The sequence below is a fragment of the Leptonychotes weddellii genome, chromosome 11, assembly GCF_054177405.1.
Source record: "Leptonychotes weddellii isolate Sample4059 chromosome 11, ASM5417740v2, whole genome shotgun sequence".
Classification (NCBI taxonomy): domain Eukaryota; kingdom Metazoa; phylum Chordata; class Mammalia; order Carnivora; family Phocidae; genus Leptonychotes; species Leptonychotes weddellii.
This window is the reverse complement of record NC_138379.1, coordinates 43,311,985-43,328,844: the sequence shown is the minus strand read 5'-3', so window position 1 is coordinate 43,328,844 and position 16,860 is coordinate 43,311,985. Positions and strand designations below refer to the sequence as shown.

Here is a 16,860-nt window from a genome sequence, read left to right as displayed (position 1 = left end):
ATCCTTTGGAGAGGACCTGGAGGGAGGGAGCACAGCAGACATTAGGTTATTTGTTTTACTCATTTATTCTACAAATATTTAATGATGCCTGCTCTGCACCAGACATAGTGTTGGGCACTGGGGATCTAGAGGTAAATAAACTGCTCTCTGCCCTCTATGGGTCTCAGTCTTACAGAGGAGATGCACAAAAATCAACAATCGTGACAAAATGGAATACTTGCTATAAAAGAGATAGAAACAGGTCTTGGGAAGACACAGAACACATTTAAATCCACCAGAGGGTCAGAGAAGGGAAGAGACATAGGTAAGTGCCTAGGCACAGAAGAGGAAGAGCTTTGAAGGAAGAGGGATGAAGATCAAAATATTACTCTTAATTTTACAATGGCCCGAATATGGAATGTTGTGCTTCCAAAGATACAACAGCCTAGAGGTAAAATATAGTAGCAATAACAGCCACAAGACAGTATCTCTGTCACCCAGCTCCTACCTTCGGCGCGGGGGGGCAGGGGGGCGGGATACCCACCTACAGATCCTCCAGAAAGTCGTCTGGGGTATCTTACAAGTCTCTGAACTTGGAGTCAACTTTGTATTTTGAAATTTTAACTGGATTTTACAAAATAATTTTTTAACAAAATAATTATCCATGTCATTAAATCTTTAAAAATCTTATTTTGAATAGCTTCGTAAGTTTCTATTATGTAGACAAACTCTAATTTATTTAAACAATTTTTTAGTATTGAACATGTGGGCTGTTTCCACCTTTGTGCGAATATATCATTCCATGGTGAACAGCTATGTGCAAACACGAGTGTCTTGACTTTCTATTTCTTTAGAATAATTTTCGTCCTCTACTCTGTGTGGCACATTGTCACCTGGGAAACCCACACAGTGCCACCCAACCTCTGCATGTGAAGGAGACCATTATGAAAGTACATCTCCAGCTTCTGCTTACCCTCTTTCTACTGTAGAGGGAGGGAGTGGAAGCTGAGAGGGGACCAGAGAAAATACGATTCTTCTGCCCTCCGTGGGTCCATAAATGCCACAAATCTCTCCTCCATCAGCCTAAACCAGAGTGCCTGTGAAAACTCAGAGTAGCTTTGGAGAGCAAGGGATTCTAGAGATGTGGAAACCTCAATGTGGTTCCCTTTTATCAATCCCAGCCTATCTGCTCTCCTGAGCCTATGGGCTGCTTGTGTGTAAGAAAGTCTCTGGGCTCTGCTGGAGTCCTGGGAGAGATTACTTTAGGGCTCTGTCCCTGGTGGGCCAGGGAAATCCTGGGAGTCTGGTACAGAGGCATCTCTAGCAAGGGTGTGGCCCAGTGATCTGTGGACCCTTGAGGGAAGCAGGTGTGGGCTCTTACTGGATTCTTGCTCTGGCCAGGAGTAGTTGAACAGGTAAACTGAGTCTTCATGTTCTCCTGAGACTAGGTGTATGAGATGAGGGCTTCAGCAGGGGATTGGCATCTTGCTTGGTTCTGCCCGGCCGTTCCTGGATGGAGAGACCATTTTACCTTCCAACACCCACAGAATAGCTAACAGCCAGACCTAACCCCAACAAGCCTCACTCAGTCCTCCTCGAAGAATCAAGGGATCTGTTTACTTGGCACAGCTTATTACTATGGTATCAGGTTCTAGCAGAGCTGATGAAGAAATTAGCATTTGTCCCACATACTAGCCATGATCAGCATTTCCAGGAATGTTCAAATAGGGCCAAATCGCTGGAACGGCGTTGGTTCTCGTTGCAGTGTTCAGGAATCCATGTATGCTCGGTTATGCAAGTCCTTACAGGGCTAACAGAATTCCAGTTTTCTCCCTCTACCCCGGTGTGTCTCCCAGAAGGGAAAATAATTGCAGTTGGTGATGATCTAGGTTGTGATTAGGATGATCTTTCTGGTCTGTCCCGGTCTATCTTCTGCCTCATTGGGGTTGCCAGCCCCATGCTTATGTTTCTGTTCCGTGTTGATGGTCATCAGTTTTCTAATGGTCTCTGTCCCATTATGCTGGTCCTCCTGTCTGTGGTAGTAAGGAGCACAGCTCTATCTATGCCTGAGGCCTTCTGAGTCATGGCCACTAGAGGACTGCCTTGCACCACTTAAAGGCCTTTGGTTTGCCAGTTCCCATTCCTTGTTCCTGAGTTTTCCAAGGGCCGCACCTTCTACTTTGGAGGGGCTAGATTGGTGCAAAATGAGTGACCAAAGCTTCTAGAGATGCTTCACCTCCAGGACCACCTTTGGTCACCTTTGAGCCACAGAGTGATGACACCAAAATATCATACTCTGTCCCCACTCCAAAATCACTCTAAACACATACTGGTTTTCAAAACATGGTTTGGAAACACAGTTTTAAGTAAAACTCCTAGGGCCCGCTCCCTTTCTGGTCAGATAATAAGATACAAGCCCTCTATACAAAAGTACTGGAGCTGCCACTTCCCAGGATAGACCCTGGCCCAGGCCCTAAAGACCAAAATGAGGTTTCTGGGGCTTTCTATCCAGGGAAGGGGTGGTGCCAGAGCTAGTGTATAGTCCTAGGACCCCTATAAAAGAACATGGCCTTTCTACATGGTACTAGAGTTTTGGGCAGGTGAGTGAGGGACCCTCACCAAACTCTGGAGGTTGGAAGAAGGAGAAGGTGCAAGGCAGGATGGTGTCCAAACTGTCCCAGGTAAGACTGCTTAGCTGATTTGAGGGGGCAAGAGATGGATTGAGGTAAGGGTTAGCTAGGGATGGAAACCCCAAATTTAGACCTAAAGATTGAGCTGGAAGGGGAACATACTTAATTTGGGTCGCCTGAAAGCAGAACAGGGACTTGGGGGGGAAGGAGATAGTTTATGTGGAAGGTGATCTGTATTAGAAAAGGTACCATGACCTTGGTGTCTTTTAACAGTAGACATTTATTCTCTTAATTTATGGAGGCTAGAAGTCTGAAATCAAGGTGTTTGTGAGACCATTCCTCCTCTGAAGCCTCTAGAGGAGTATCCTTCCTTGCCTTTTCCAAATGCTGGTAGCCCCAGATGTTGGTTTATAGCTGCAGCGCTCCCATCTCAGCCTGTCGTCATATGGCCTTCTCCTTGTGTGTCTGTGTCCACATTTCCCTCTTATAAGGACACCAGTCATATTGGATAGGGCCCACCCTAATGACCTCATCTTAATTTTATTACACCTGGAGAGACCCTATTTCCATGTAAGGTCATATGCACAAGTGCCAGGGCTTAGGACTTCAACATACCTTTTTGCGGGGGGATACAGTCAACGCATAATATGATCCAACAAGCAGAAGTGAATGAAGACAAGGCAGGGAGGAAAACCAATACAGTGGAAGGTTTTAAACTATTTCCATGCCACTGAGAACCCTTTAAGGAACTGTGTAAAATACCACTTCGAATTTTTTTTTTTTTTTTTACCCCTTCGAATTCTGAAAGACTTGAAAACTGGGACATTTAACCAGTTCTCCCATTGGTCGAAGAATTTCTCAGGAGGTTACCTTCTTCCTACTTTTGGCTCCATTCATGGGTGGGCTAAGTGTCCTTTCTTGGCTGGTTAGGAGAACTTGAGATGACACGAGAGCAATGGGCATGAAACTGTCCAAGTGTGCAGAAGTCAGCACAGGGCACCGAAAGTGTCTGCAAAGGTACACTCCTTGCGTTGCTGAGACTTGTTCCTCCTCCACTCTGTCACGGACTCTTGAAGGCACTGGTCAGCTACATGCTCTTTTTTTTTTTTAAACAGGAGGGTGTTAGTGGAATAAACTAGAGTTGCCCTGCTGCAGCTACTTCTAAGGCACAATTAATATTCGTCATCTCCTTCCCCCGCAACCCCAACATCAAAGCTGGTCTGGGCTGCTCATGCCGAAGGGCTGAGCCCTTGTCTTTGCCGTTACCAGGCTTTGTTGGCAGTGATTGCCTAGTTACCGTCATTCCCAGGGCTGAAAGCATCGAGAGACACTCCAGCACACACGTTTCAGATGAATCTCCCCTGATTCCATTATGCAGCAGCATCCTTAGCTCCTCTGGACAGTCAGGGATGATTGTTCCCTTCAGTATAATAAAACATTTTTTACCTGATGGTCCACTGCCTTGAGGAGCCCGAAGTGGAAAAATCCTGTGTTAACCAGTAGAAGACGTCCCCCCGGAGAATCAGGATCTCTAATCCAACAGAGCCAGCCACAGAAATGGGAAACAGTTTCTGTAAAGAGCTCACCAGAGTGATGATGAAAGGAGCCAATCCTATTTTCACCCCTTGGTTACTTGGCCCTGTGTATTCTAACTACGGGGACATTGCACTATATGTGACCTGATTGTTTAATGCATATACTACATTCTGGAGCACAGTGACCTCTTCCATGGGATGTCACTCCAAAACTGGCTCCTTAACTAAGCCTTTAATTTAAAAGGCCATTCCCACCTTCTACCCTTTGTTTCCAGGTAATGAAGTACATGGTAAGACCCCTTGTTTTACAAAACCATTGTCTCACACATCCTTTACCATAAAATACACCCTTTCAACTAAGACTACACTATACAGAATTCCAGGTTGATAATTAGATACTGGAGCCCCTGGAGAAGCACTACAAGCATAAATCCATATTCTAAAAAGATTTCAGTTCCAAGAAGAACACATTGCTGCCCTCTGCAGGGTGGGAAGAGTCTGATGTAATCAGCTTACCACCAAGTGCTGGGGCAGTCTACTCAAGGAATGCAACCATAATGAGGGTCCAGCCTCTGAGAGTGCAGGTTGAGCATTCAGCAGCAGCAGTAGGTAAATCAGCATTGGTGGGGGGGAACCCCCTGTTTGGCGGGCCCATGCAGAGCCTCCATCTCTGCCACACCCCCTCTCCATTCATGGGCCCATGCACTTAGTTGGTTGAGACAGAAACCAGTAGACAAGTCATTGTGTGTACCTGGCTATTGACGCTTCCTCTGCAGCAGAAGCTTTCCAGTGAGCATTGACATGACACTCAAAGGTCTGCGTAATCTGACACCTCTCCTATTTGTCCATCCATGCACCTTTTCCCCAGGCTTCCTTCTCTGCTATTCCAATCTTGCTTCATCCAGGCCTCTGACCAACCGGTTGAGTTATTCTCCACTGCCCAGAGGCCCATGTACATTCTTGCCTCAGGCCATGCCTCCCTACATGCAAAGTTGATGGACAAGTTTACTGCCCACTAGGAGGATTTCCCCCACTGCTCGCCTTTAGAACTTGTCCTCAGTGGGTATCTGGTATGGCTACAATTCATTTTTGTTTTGTACCATTGTATGAAGTCAACCCAAACATACTCCAGGCTCAATTTTTTTTCCTCCTATGACAGTGGTTGTAGGGAACACCCCCACAAGCAGGAATATGAGCTAAGGGAGCTGAGGGTGCAGCAGGGCTATATGGCATAGAGTCTAAATCACCTTTTCACATGGCTCACTTGCTGCTCTCTGGACCTGCCGGGACCCAATCCCAAATGTACTACTATCGTCATACAGTGAACTGCCCACTTAAGACTGGTGAACTAGTCAACATAAATAATCCAATTTATGACTGGTGGCCCAGATTACAATGGGCATTTCTAGTCATATAGTGTCTTGATATCCCATTATCGGGTATTCACAGGCTCTGCTTGGGCCCAGCACACCATGAGCTGCTTTTTCAGATATGAGTCATTCTGTGCTGTAGAAGGCATGGCTTAGCTCTCAGGCCTAAAAGATCTCCTACTGGAATTTTCCATAGACTCCACACAGTGTTCTTGTCTAATGGGGACCTCTGGTGCTAATGGACCGTCACGTCATAGAAACAAGAGTTAGGACAGTTGGCACCTCCTGATACTTAACAAAACTTCACTGCATATACAGTTGGACTCCTGCAATTGCTTTTAAAATCTCTACCATGAATTTTAAGAGCCTTTTGGTGGTGGTGATAGTGATGGTGGTTTGTTTTGGAGCTTAATGGTTGAACATTGACACTGATTTACAACCAGCTGAGCCCTGCCTGGCCCCTTGCTCAGGTTTCCAAATAGTCCAAAGCAAGCATCTCCCAACCCAATGAGAGCCATAGTTAGCAACTGTGGGACCACATACCTGGGAATAAATAAAGGCCTGTTCCTGCCTTAGACAGCAGAGTCAGGGATGTTAAGAAAAATTATCAATTTGTGTGGACTTCTTAGATCTCTATCTCCACCCTCATTGTTCACATATAGAAAGCCCTGAGGACTCAAAGTAGGGTTGAGAGGGTGTTCTTGTCGTCCTGTCGTTATGTGTTTGGGATGGAGAAGAAGGGAGGTGGAGGTTAATGGATGAGACTATATTGTGGTTGTTCAATTGGGCCTGTGAGGGTGAAGCCACACTCTGAGTGCGGGAGTGGGGATGGCCCATCACATCAGTGATGTCATTCAAAGTGCCATTCACCTGGAGATGAAGCCCATCTCTCAGAAAAGAAATGGGTATCATCCCCTCTTGACGGTGGGCATGCAGATGTCAGGATGTCTAGGGAAGAAATCCGATAGGAGAGTCTGCCTTTTGGAATCAGACTATAGACATCTGCAAATGGCCAGGTGAATGGTGCATGGTCCTGGACCCTGCATTTGTGCATTTCATGCGATGGCTTGGTTTATTTTCCTGTTGTCTTTCCTCTAAAATTAATGAAGTCTTTAAAGATCTAGCCTGTTCTAGCTACACTAAGAGAACATAGGGATTGTGTCCGCCAGGACCAGAGTGTTAAAGGGGAGCATTGCCTTTTAGGGCAAAACGTGGGTGGTAGCAATGGGACTAGAAACTGCTGGGAAAATGTGGGCCTTAGGGGCACAGTGTAGTGTGCACATGGTTCTGGCCAGCAGTGCTTTCTTCCAGAGTCTCACTTTGGAGGGTATGGAACTTGTAGTATGAGGGGTGGTTTCCCTTTAGAGCCTTCCACCTCTGTTACTCCAGAGGATTTTTCCTTCCGGGATTTATTCTCCAGGGACATAGGCTCCCAGGTCCCTGTTCCTCATTTTGCCATAGTGACTCTTGGTCCTAAGTCCCAGTTTTGGGTTTCTCCATTGCTTATTTGCTCTCCCAGAAACGTGCTAGACAGTTTGGCCTCACATGGCTGAGGGATCCCACCTTGCTATGGGGGATCCAGGTAGCCTGGACCCTAGTTCCAGGACCACTATCTATAGCCCATCTCCTTTTATTTGGGGTAGTCTAGAAGGCCCCCCCTAATACGCCGAAGGATTTCCAAGAAGGGCATGTTCTCTTGGTCTCCTTTGCATTCCTGCTCCTAACTTAATTCTCAGTCTCCAGCTACCTGCTCAGCTTGCTGCCCTCCTCCTGCTGCCCCTTGTCCCATGTGTGGACCGTACCCTGCCTGCCACATTCCTCAAGCATCATTCCGAAGAGGGGGTGGTACATACACATCAGACTTCTACTGGAGGTTTGGGGCTGACAGAAGAGCACCACCGGAGAGCAGAAGCCAACTTAAAATAGCATATTAGATATCTTTGTTCCTCAGGTTCTTTGCTCAGCCCTGACTAGGAGTTTCTTACCAGCTCTTTTCCTTCTCAGACTCTAGCCCTCTGCCCTTTCACCTTCTCTTCTTACCCAGCCTTCCTCTTTCTCTCCCAGCTCCAGCCTTTTTTCCAGCCATCAGTAGCCACCAGAGGACAACTCCTACCTTCCTGTTGCTTTACTATGCAGAGCATTCGAGTTTCCTTATTGCAGCTCTTCTGTGTAAACTAAATGGGACCCTTCCTCTCACATCCAAAAGACCCATTATTCAGTGTTGAAGGAAAAAACCGGCTCCTCTGAGATGAATTCTGCCTGTCTGGTTATCTGTGGTGTAAAGCAACAACCGTTTTTATGTCCTCACACATTTTCTGGGTCAGGTCAGGGCACTCACAGCTGACTTGTCTCTCTTCCATAATGTTTGGGGCCTCCGCTGGGAAGACTCAAGCATCTGGAAATGACTTGTAGGATGAGGGGTTGTTTTCTGCCGAAGGCTTCTTTCTTCTGTGTGTGGTGCTTGGGTGATGTGAAGGCTGGGCTCAGCTGGGACTGTCAACTGAAGCATCTATGTATGACCTTTCCTTGCAGATTAGACTTCCTCACAGTACAGTGGCCACAGGGTAGTCGAACTTCTTATATGGGGTCCCTTCCAGTAAACTGAGAGGCCATTTATTACTTAACCTCAGAAATCACATAGTGTAGAGATTGACGGTGAGGTATCACAGACCTTACTTCTCAATGAGAGGAATGTCAAAGATTCAGCGACCATGCTTTAAATCTGCCACAATCTCCCTCCCACAGAATGCTGACACATGGCTCCTGCCATTGATAAGGGTCAAGGGTCCTTTCCTCTGGGGCTTTGATAAGCTCTTCCATCTGCCTAGCCCAGAGCTTCTCCAGGGATCATCCCAGAACGTCTAGGATGTAGCTTTTCCACAGCTCTCAGCCCTGGCTCAGGACACCTGACTTTGGCCTTCTTATTTGTACATCTAGGGGTGTCAGGATTTGGAGGTGAGGGTCTGAGAGTCCAGCACACCTGCTGTTGGCTCTTCTAGCTATAGAACTTTTGCCTTGTGCCAACTACCTGGTTCCCCGATGGTGTAGAGTATGTGTTTATTACTCCTGCCTGCAGTGGCCTCACCAAGGCAGGCTGCAGGGGCCGGGCAGCCCGTACCCAGTGTCAGCCTTAGGGGGTCTCTGTGACTCCTGGCTCTGAGCAAGCATGTCTTAGAGTGGGCTGATGCAGGACCTTTTTGTTGAGGGTGTCTCCTTCTTAGATTCTATTGCCCTTCCATCAGTTCTTTGGAGAAAGAACATCCTTGGACACTTATCTAATACGAGTCAGCAGCTATGGGTTTTGGTTCTGCAGTATCTGTGGGAGGTCCCACAAACCCCACACATTCTCCAGATAGGGGCATTCTCCACTCGCCGTTACCCAAACAATGAAATAAGGCTTCACACACTTGTAACAAGTTGATTCTGGAGTCTCAATCCACCACTCCTGAGGTTATGGATATGCCAAGATGTGGTTCAGAAACAATGGTTCTCTTTGGGAGTTGGTCCATTTATGTCAGTCTATAAACCTCACAAGGGAGTGACAGTTTCTGCTTGCTATTATTTACAGCCTTTTGCTGAGGACCAGGTCCTTGGTAAATACTGGTTAATGATGCATTTGCTCAACTCTGAGGGCCATGGGAAACCATGGGTTAGAGAGATGACTGTTGCCTGGGGTGGAGAACTCCAAAGCTGCAGGGACCAGTTATAAAAGCGAAAGAAGCTGGCCGGCTGGGGCCTGAGGCCTATAGGAGAACACATGCTCCGTGTAAGGAGGGCAGCCACTTCTCAGTCCTATGCCTGCCATGCTGCAGGCAGGTCCAAGGGTTGCCAGATTTGCTTAATTTTCAAGAGGGGACAAAAAGTCCAATCTATTTAATCTCTCCATTAAGTGTTGTCAACTTGGTCAATGAAAAACAAAACCACGTTTGTGGGCTGGATGCAACCGGGGTGCTGCCACTTGGAAGCCTGTAACCCACAAGTTCACAGCGAGTCTGGTTTCACCGAGTTGCCCCTGATCCTTGGATTAGTGGAGCTCAACGGCTACTGCCCAGTGCTCCCCCTTCAGGGAACCCCGACACCTCCACTCTTGCCCCTGGTCTCAGCCTCCCCACAACAGCTGCACCCAAAGGCCCTTCTTAGGCTTCCACGACCTCGGCAAGAAGATTATACCTGTAAATCCCCACAGCCAGCAGCCCAGGGTGGGGGAAGGGAGGAGAAGGAGGGGCCGGCCCCTCTCCCCAGGGCCTTCCCTGGGTCATCCACTGCCAAGTATAGATGAAGAAGACACTCTCCGCTAGTTGAGCCAACACAGCTGGATATTTTCCAAAGTAATTTTAGTAGTAATGAAGGGAAAGCACAAGGAAAATAAACAGAGCTGGCCTAGAAATGGGTGTGTTCTCAGAGCTTAGTCCTCCGAACCCAAGGGGGCCATTTTATGCTAAATAGGGCCAAGAGAACCGGGGGAATAGGGAAGAAGTGGGTTTTCATTTGGGTAACGAGGGGGCTGAGTCTCGACACTTTTAGGAGAGGGGAACTCCGGTAAAGGACTTACGTGCTAGGGGAAAAGGGGCTGGGAGGTGGCCGAGGTCCTCAAAATTCAAGGGTGAGTATTCCCATTCCTGAGAAGGAGAGTAATTGAAGTGGAAGATTGGAGGGAGTGAATGGCTGTGACTCCACGCCAGGAAGGGGGAGGCGTCTCTGCAGAGGGGGCCCGAGTACGGCGAGCAGAAGGGACAGCCTCGTAGCAATCCCTGTCCCGGGAAGGTTTGAAAGCTGCGGTGCCCTAGTGACGCCGGAAAAGATGGAGCGGTTGCCATGGCGACGCGGAGCACACATCGGAAATAAATAAATAAGCCGTCCAGGCTGCCGCAGCCTCGCCCCCGCGGGACTGGAGCGCGGGGGAGGGGGTCCCGCGGGCCCGGGTCCCCGCCGCCCTCGCGTCCCCGCCATTGGCAGAGCCGAAGGGGGGGGTCACCCCCCCAGTGGGGGGGCGAATGGTACGGTCCTCCGCCCGCGCCCCGGCCCGGCCCGCCGCGAGCGAGCGCCGAGCCCAGCGCAGCCGCTGCCGCCGCCGCGGAGCCCGGAGCCGAGCTGGGAGGCGGCGATGGAGGGAGTCAGCAGCCACCGGACCCTGTCCTACAGCCGCTGGAGCTACGACAGGTAGGGTGGCCGCCTACAGCGTGGGCTCCCCCGGCCCTTCGCGTGGCCCTGCGTGGGCGCCCTCCCCCGCGCGCACCGCGGCGGGGGAAGCGGCGCTGGCGGGGAGCAGACCCCCGGGCTGCACCCGGACCCTGGAGCGTCCGGGTCGTAGGAACCCGGAGCCGCGGACATTCGAAGTCGGAGCCGAGCGGAGGGTGTCCTCACACCTGCGGGGCAGAGCCGGCAGAGGAGGACACCGGGTTACCGGGACCCGCGAGCGGCCACCCATCTCGCACCCCACCCCCACCCCAGTCCGGCTGCCCTGCGGTGGCCCCCCCAGCGCCGCAACGGCACGAGGGAGCGTGGAGGGGCTGCCGGGCGGGCCGCGCAGTGGGGCGAGGAGGGGTCCCCGCGGTGGGGGGGAGCGCCCCCGCTCGCTGCCCGGACCTGCGGGTCGCCCGCCGCCTGCTCCGCAGAGCGGGAGGGCAGCCCCGGCGCCGGCTGTCGGGGCGCGCGCCGCGTTGCCAGGCTCCCCGCCCGCCCCGCGGGGACGGAGAGAGGCTGCCGGCGTGGGCGGCTGGGCGCCGCGCTCCCCACGCACTTCGTCCTGCCGGGAGGAATCATCCTTCCAGGTGAAGTGAGAAAAATGAGGACAACCGAATGAGTTGGTCATCAAGCGGAGATTTATTCTGAGATTTTTGTCCTTTCTGCCTATTTTTGGTGTGTTAAATGTCACTTCGCTTTTTAAAATGAAACCATGATGATAGTAGATAGGTTTTTGTTGTTGTTGTTTTCAAAGTTCATAACCTCATGAGGATCTCTGGAGTTAAATTTTCTGATCAGTGGCCCTAAATAGTGAGAGCTGGAGGAGAAACTTCATGAACTGGGCTGCTCTCCCCTTCCTCAATCCTGCTTCTGGCGCGCTCCTTCCCTTCACTCTGCTAAAAACCTTCCTTCATCTCTGACAGCCGGTCTTTCGAGATTCAGAGGAACAGGTGTCCCTCCTGCCCCAGCTGCATCCCCCTAGGACCCTATTGACTCTCCCCCAGTTGATCCCATCTTTTTCCTTTTTTGCCTTTCCCTCTACTGTCGATGTCTCAGCCTGTAAACCTATTAAAGCTTGTCAGTCTCCCTCCTCAAGACGAGTGCAACTGGTACACCCCTTTGTTTGCTTTCAAGGCCTTCTTTGGGGGGGAAATGTGGTCTGAATTGGTTGATTCTGTTTTCTCCTGAACTCTGCACTGCACAATCCTAGCCATCTGCTTGCTGCCCACCGCCCAATTCCAGTGAAGGTGCCCTTTTGAAAAGTAGTGTTTCCTATGGAGAGGAAGTCAAAAATGATCAGAGTATTAAACTTAAAATAATAAACCCTCCAAGCTTGTGTTCAAATCCCAAACCACACATTCATTTGCTTATTCAACAAATATGTACTGACTGCAAACTATGTGTGGGGCCCTGGAGATAAGGAGATAAAAAGACACAATTCCCTCCCCCAGAGGAGCCCACAGTCTAGATTCTAGTAGAAACCAGTGGTAGCATATGCCAAAGGCCTAATACATATATAGAAGGGAAATTTTAAATTGAAAAGTTCTATATAATAACTAAATATTTTCCCTACAAAAACAGCAAGACTCTGGAATTAGACAACCTGGGTTCAAATCCTGACTCCACCCAACTCCCCTGGAACAAGTCGCTTTCCCTCTCTAGGCTTCAGTTTTTTCTGTGAAGTGGGAAGGATTAGAAGGATTAGATGAGATAACATAGTAATAAGTGATACCCATTGCTGTTTTATTCATAAATATTGTAAATATCTCTGAGAACATAGAGGCTTAGTCTGAAAATCCTTCTCTTTTTTAGACTCCTGAATAAAGAGTTTTCCTGGGGTTCTGTCCTCAGCATGCTTTTCTTCTCACCCTGACAGTCTCAAGACTGGGGAGCCATGGGAAGAAAGTCGCTTCCCTGGCCTGTGTCCAAACTAACTGAATCCCAATCTCCAGACGTGGAACTCTAGTGTCAAGATTTGCATAATCCTTCCCAGATGATTTGATTAGGGCTGGTTCAGCTTTTCCTCTGGAAGCATTGGTCTATATCACCCACCTCCATTCTCCTGTTAGTACTTAGTTTTTAAAAATTTTTAAGAATTGAATTATTTAAAAATTGCACAGTCCTCAATAAACTGTTAAAAATACTATATAAGTAACACATGTATGTAGTACCCAGGTATTAAAAGTGAAATTCTGAGGCACCTGGGTGGCTCAGTCATTAAGCATCTGCCTTCAGCTCAGGTCATGATCCCAGGGTCCTGGGATTGAGCCCCGCATCGGGCTCTCTGCTCCACAGGAAGCCTGCTTCTCCCTCTCCCACTCCCCCTGCTTGTGTTCCCTTTCTCTCTCCGTCTCTCTCTGTCAAATAAATAAATAAAATCTTTAAAAAAAAATAAAAAAATAAAAGTGAAATTTTGTGATCCTGCTGCCCCCATCCCCACCCCCTAGAAGCAAACCACCCTGCCATTAACAGTTAACACTTTCTGACCCTGTTCTCTGGCTTCTGCCCCCACCACATCTTTGAACCCGGGAAACCACTCTCCTCCACATCCCCATAGAAGTTGACCTCTCTGCATTATATTACCTGTTCTTTTCATCTGTTTCCGCCTTTGCTTCTCAGGCCATATGTATATCAGTTATCTACTGCCGTGTAACAAATTACTCTTAAATTTAATGGCTTAAAATACTAGTTGTTCTAATTAGCTCAGGATTCTGTGGATAGCGATTTGGGCTGGGCTCTGCTGGGCAGTTTTTGTGATCTGGCCCAGGCGTGGCTTCTTTTGGCTGTTCTTGCTAACGTGTGGTGCCTCAGCTGGGAAGGCTAGCACATCTGGAGCCTCTCTCTTTGGGGGGAGGGGGGTAAGAGATTGAGAGAGAGAGAGAGAGAGTGATGCTCTCTCATCTTCCAGCAGGCTAGCCCAGGTTTGTTCACATGCTGGTAGATTCCCAGTGAGAAAGCAGAAGCTACAAGGGCTCTTGAGGCCTAGGTTTGGGACATGCACATCACTCTGCCACACTGTATTGGTTAAAGAAAGTAAAAATGTCAACCCACATTCAAGGGAGAGGAATAAGTTTCACCTCTCGAAGGGAAGAGCTGTAAAGAATTTGTGGCCATTTTTACAATCTACCCCAATATGCAGCTTATATTAATTGCTCACTCCTCTTGGTCCCCACTGTCCCAGTGTGAGCACTTGCCAAAATTCCCCTCTCTTCCATTCTATTCTCAGGCTACACCCTGGTCCCAGTTATCACCTCAGTGCTTTTAACATAGAGATCCATATCTTCAACTCCAGTCTTTTTGCTGAGCCTGAACCTTACATCTCTAAATCCTTGTGGGCTTCTCCACATATATATTCCACCAACACCCTGAACTCAATGTATTCAAAGCCAGACCCTTCACTGATATCTCTGTATTTCCTATTCAGCATCCTTGTAGCCAAAGGAACTCAAAACTTTAACAGTGACCTTGAACTCTCCAAGTCTAACCATTCCATCTGTCTTCTTCTTATCTATATCCCTGATTGTTATGAAGGTAAAATGAAATGATTCATGAAAGATGACTGGCACGGAGTATGTACCCTCAGGTCTATGTGTTCTCAAGAGCTTGGCACTTGGTTAACATTCTTGCCTCCATTCAAGCTTCAGTCATGATCCCAGAGGTTTCAGGGCTATGTACATCACCAAGTAGCACTCTTCACTCACAATTTCTGGACCTTCGCCATTCTAGAAACTTCTCTTCAGTTATTCACAGGACACATTCCTAGATGTTGGCCCCTGAGATTGCCTCACTTCTGATATCTTATGCACTAATATCCCAATCTCTGGCCTCCTGTACCTCCTTCATACATTCTTCCCACCACCTTATCGAGTCATCCGGTGCCTTCATGTCTGCATTTTCTCCTGCCAGCATTTTCCTGGCCTCTCTTCTTCCTTTCCCAGCCTGGACCACATGGGAGATCGTCTGAGTCACTCACTACCATCACTTTCTGTTTCCTTGCACATGCTCGCCACCACTCCAGTCCTGCATGGACCAGCGGTAGAACCCCCACCTCCTTTGTCATCGTGGCATCAGAACACTGCCACAAGAGCCATGCAGCCCTGCCGACTGTCACCACGTGCAGGGACTTCCTCTTCTGCTGTGCCATCAGCAGTCTTTCCCTTCTCCCTGCTTAGCTTCACTCCCATCCCCCCACAGCTGCTCTTCTGCATCATAGTCAAGGCCCCTCTTACTGGACCCTACTCCGCACCCCCAAACCCTAAGCAGATGATAGTTCCTCCTGCTCCTTTGAGATCACATCAGGCTGGATCTTCTGTAACTTCCTGACTCCACATCACTGCCACGCCAAGAGTTTCCCCAACCAGACAATATAATGCTACATATTCACCCCCACCCCAACCTCTACATAGTCATATTCTCTCCCTTTTGCTCAGCTCTATTTTTCTTCTTTGCACTTAGCATATTAGATAAGTCACTTAGCAGTGACATAGCCTATGCACACTTTTGTCCGTGTCTCTCTCCCCGCCACCAGACAGTAAGAGAAACTCTGAGAAGGTGATATTTCAGCAGAGACCTATACAAAGCAAGGGAGTGAATGGGGAAGAATGTTCCATGGAAGGGGGAACAGCAAGTAAAAAGGTTGTAAGGTAGGAGTGTGCTTAGTGTATTTCAGTACAGCAAGGAGGCCAGTGTGTCCTCGTGTCCCTTTATAATACTTCCTTCCGCCAACCCCTACCCTCCTCCTATCCTCAGGGAACCACTGATCTGATTTGTTTGCATATCCTAGAATTTTATATAATTGGAATCATTCAGTGGGTACTTCTTTTTTGGTCTGACTTTTTTCATGCAGCCATAGTTATTTTGATATTTTTCCATGTTGTTGCATGACTCAGTAGTTCATTTCTTTTTTTTTTTTTTTGCTGAGTAGTATTCGATTATGTGGAGATGCCACAGTTTATCCATTCCTCTGTTGGTAGACACTTGAGTGTTTTCCACTTTTTGGCCCTTACAAATGTAACTTTTGTGATTGTTTATGCATGGGCCTTTGTATAAGATACATGTTTTTGTTTCTCTCAGATAAATACCTACGAATGGGATGGCTGGATCACCTGGTAGGTATACATTATTTTTGGGGGGTAGGTATACATTTAACTTTTTAAAAACTGCAACTTTTCCAAAGTGGTTGTACCATTTTACATTCCCCTGAGCAGTGTATGAGAGTTCCAATTCCTCTATATCCTTAGGACAACTTGGTATGGTCAGTCTTCTAAATTTTGGCCATCTAACAGTTATGTAGTGGTGATGGGTTATTGTGACTTTATCTGCATTTTTTAATGATTAATGATATTGAGCATAATTTCATGTGCTTATTTGCCATCCGTGCTTCTTTTGGGGGAAGTATCTGTTAAAATCTTTTCCCCATTTGTTATTGGGTGATTTGTGTCCTTACTATTGAGTTTTGAGAATTCTTTGCATATTCTGGATGCATGTCCTTTTTCAGATATGTGACCTGCAAATATTTTCTCCAAGTCTGTGGCTTTCTTTTCAGTCTCTTAAATATTTTGAAGAGCAGAAATCTAGCTCTCTGCAGCCCAGTTTACCAATGTAGTCTTTTTTATTATGTTCAGTGAGCCACCATATAGTACATCATTAGTTTGTGATGTAGTGTTCAACGATTCATTAGCTGCAGTGCTCATCACAACACGTGCCCTCCTTAATACCCATCACCCTTTTACCCCATCCCCCCACCCCCCTCCCTTCTGTAACCCTCAGTTTGTTTCCCGGAGTCCAGAGTCTCTCATGGTTTGTCTCCCTCTCTGATTTTTCCCCATTCAGTTTTCCCTCCCTTCCCCTGTGGTCCTCTACACTATTCCTTATGTTCCACATATGGGTGAAACTATATGATAATTGTCTTTCTCTGTTTGACTTATTTCACTTAGCATAATCCCCTTCAGTTCCATCCATGTCGGTGCAAATGGTGGGTATTCATCTTTTCTGATGGCTGAGTAATACTCCATTGTATATATAAACCATATTTTCTTTATCCGTTCACCTGTTGAAGAGCATCTCAGCTCCTTCCACAGTTTGGCTGTTGTGGACATTGCTGCTGTGAACATTGGGGTGCAGGTGCCCCTTCTTTTCACTACATCTGTATCTCTGGGGTAT

The 16,860-nt window shown here is 47.9% G+C and overlaps 1 protein-coding gene across 2 annotated transcripts in view; it reads left to right on the top strand.

Moving 5' to 3' along the window:
• Window positions 1–10,570: 10,570 nt before the first annotated feature.
• Window positions 10,571–16,860, top strand: part of TUB (TUB bipartite transcription factor) — a 70,158-nt gene continuing 63,868 nt past the window's right edge. Inside the window, exon 1 of one of the 2 annotated variants that reach the window (XM_081798647.1) lies at window positions 10,571–10,674. In XM_081798647.1, coding sequence (XP_081654773.1) covers window positions 10,619–10,674 — 56 coding nt within the window. In that variant the 5' untranslated portion in view covers window positions 10,571–10,618. The remainder of the gene's footprint in view (window positions 10,675–16,860) is intronic. The other variant, XM_081798648.1, reaches the window with a different exon arrangement.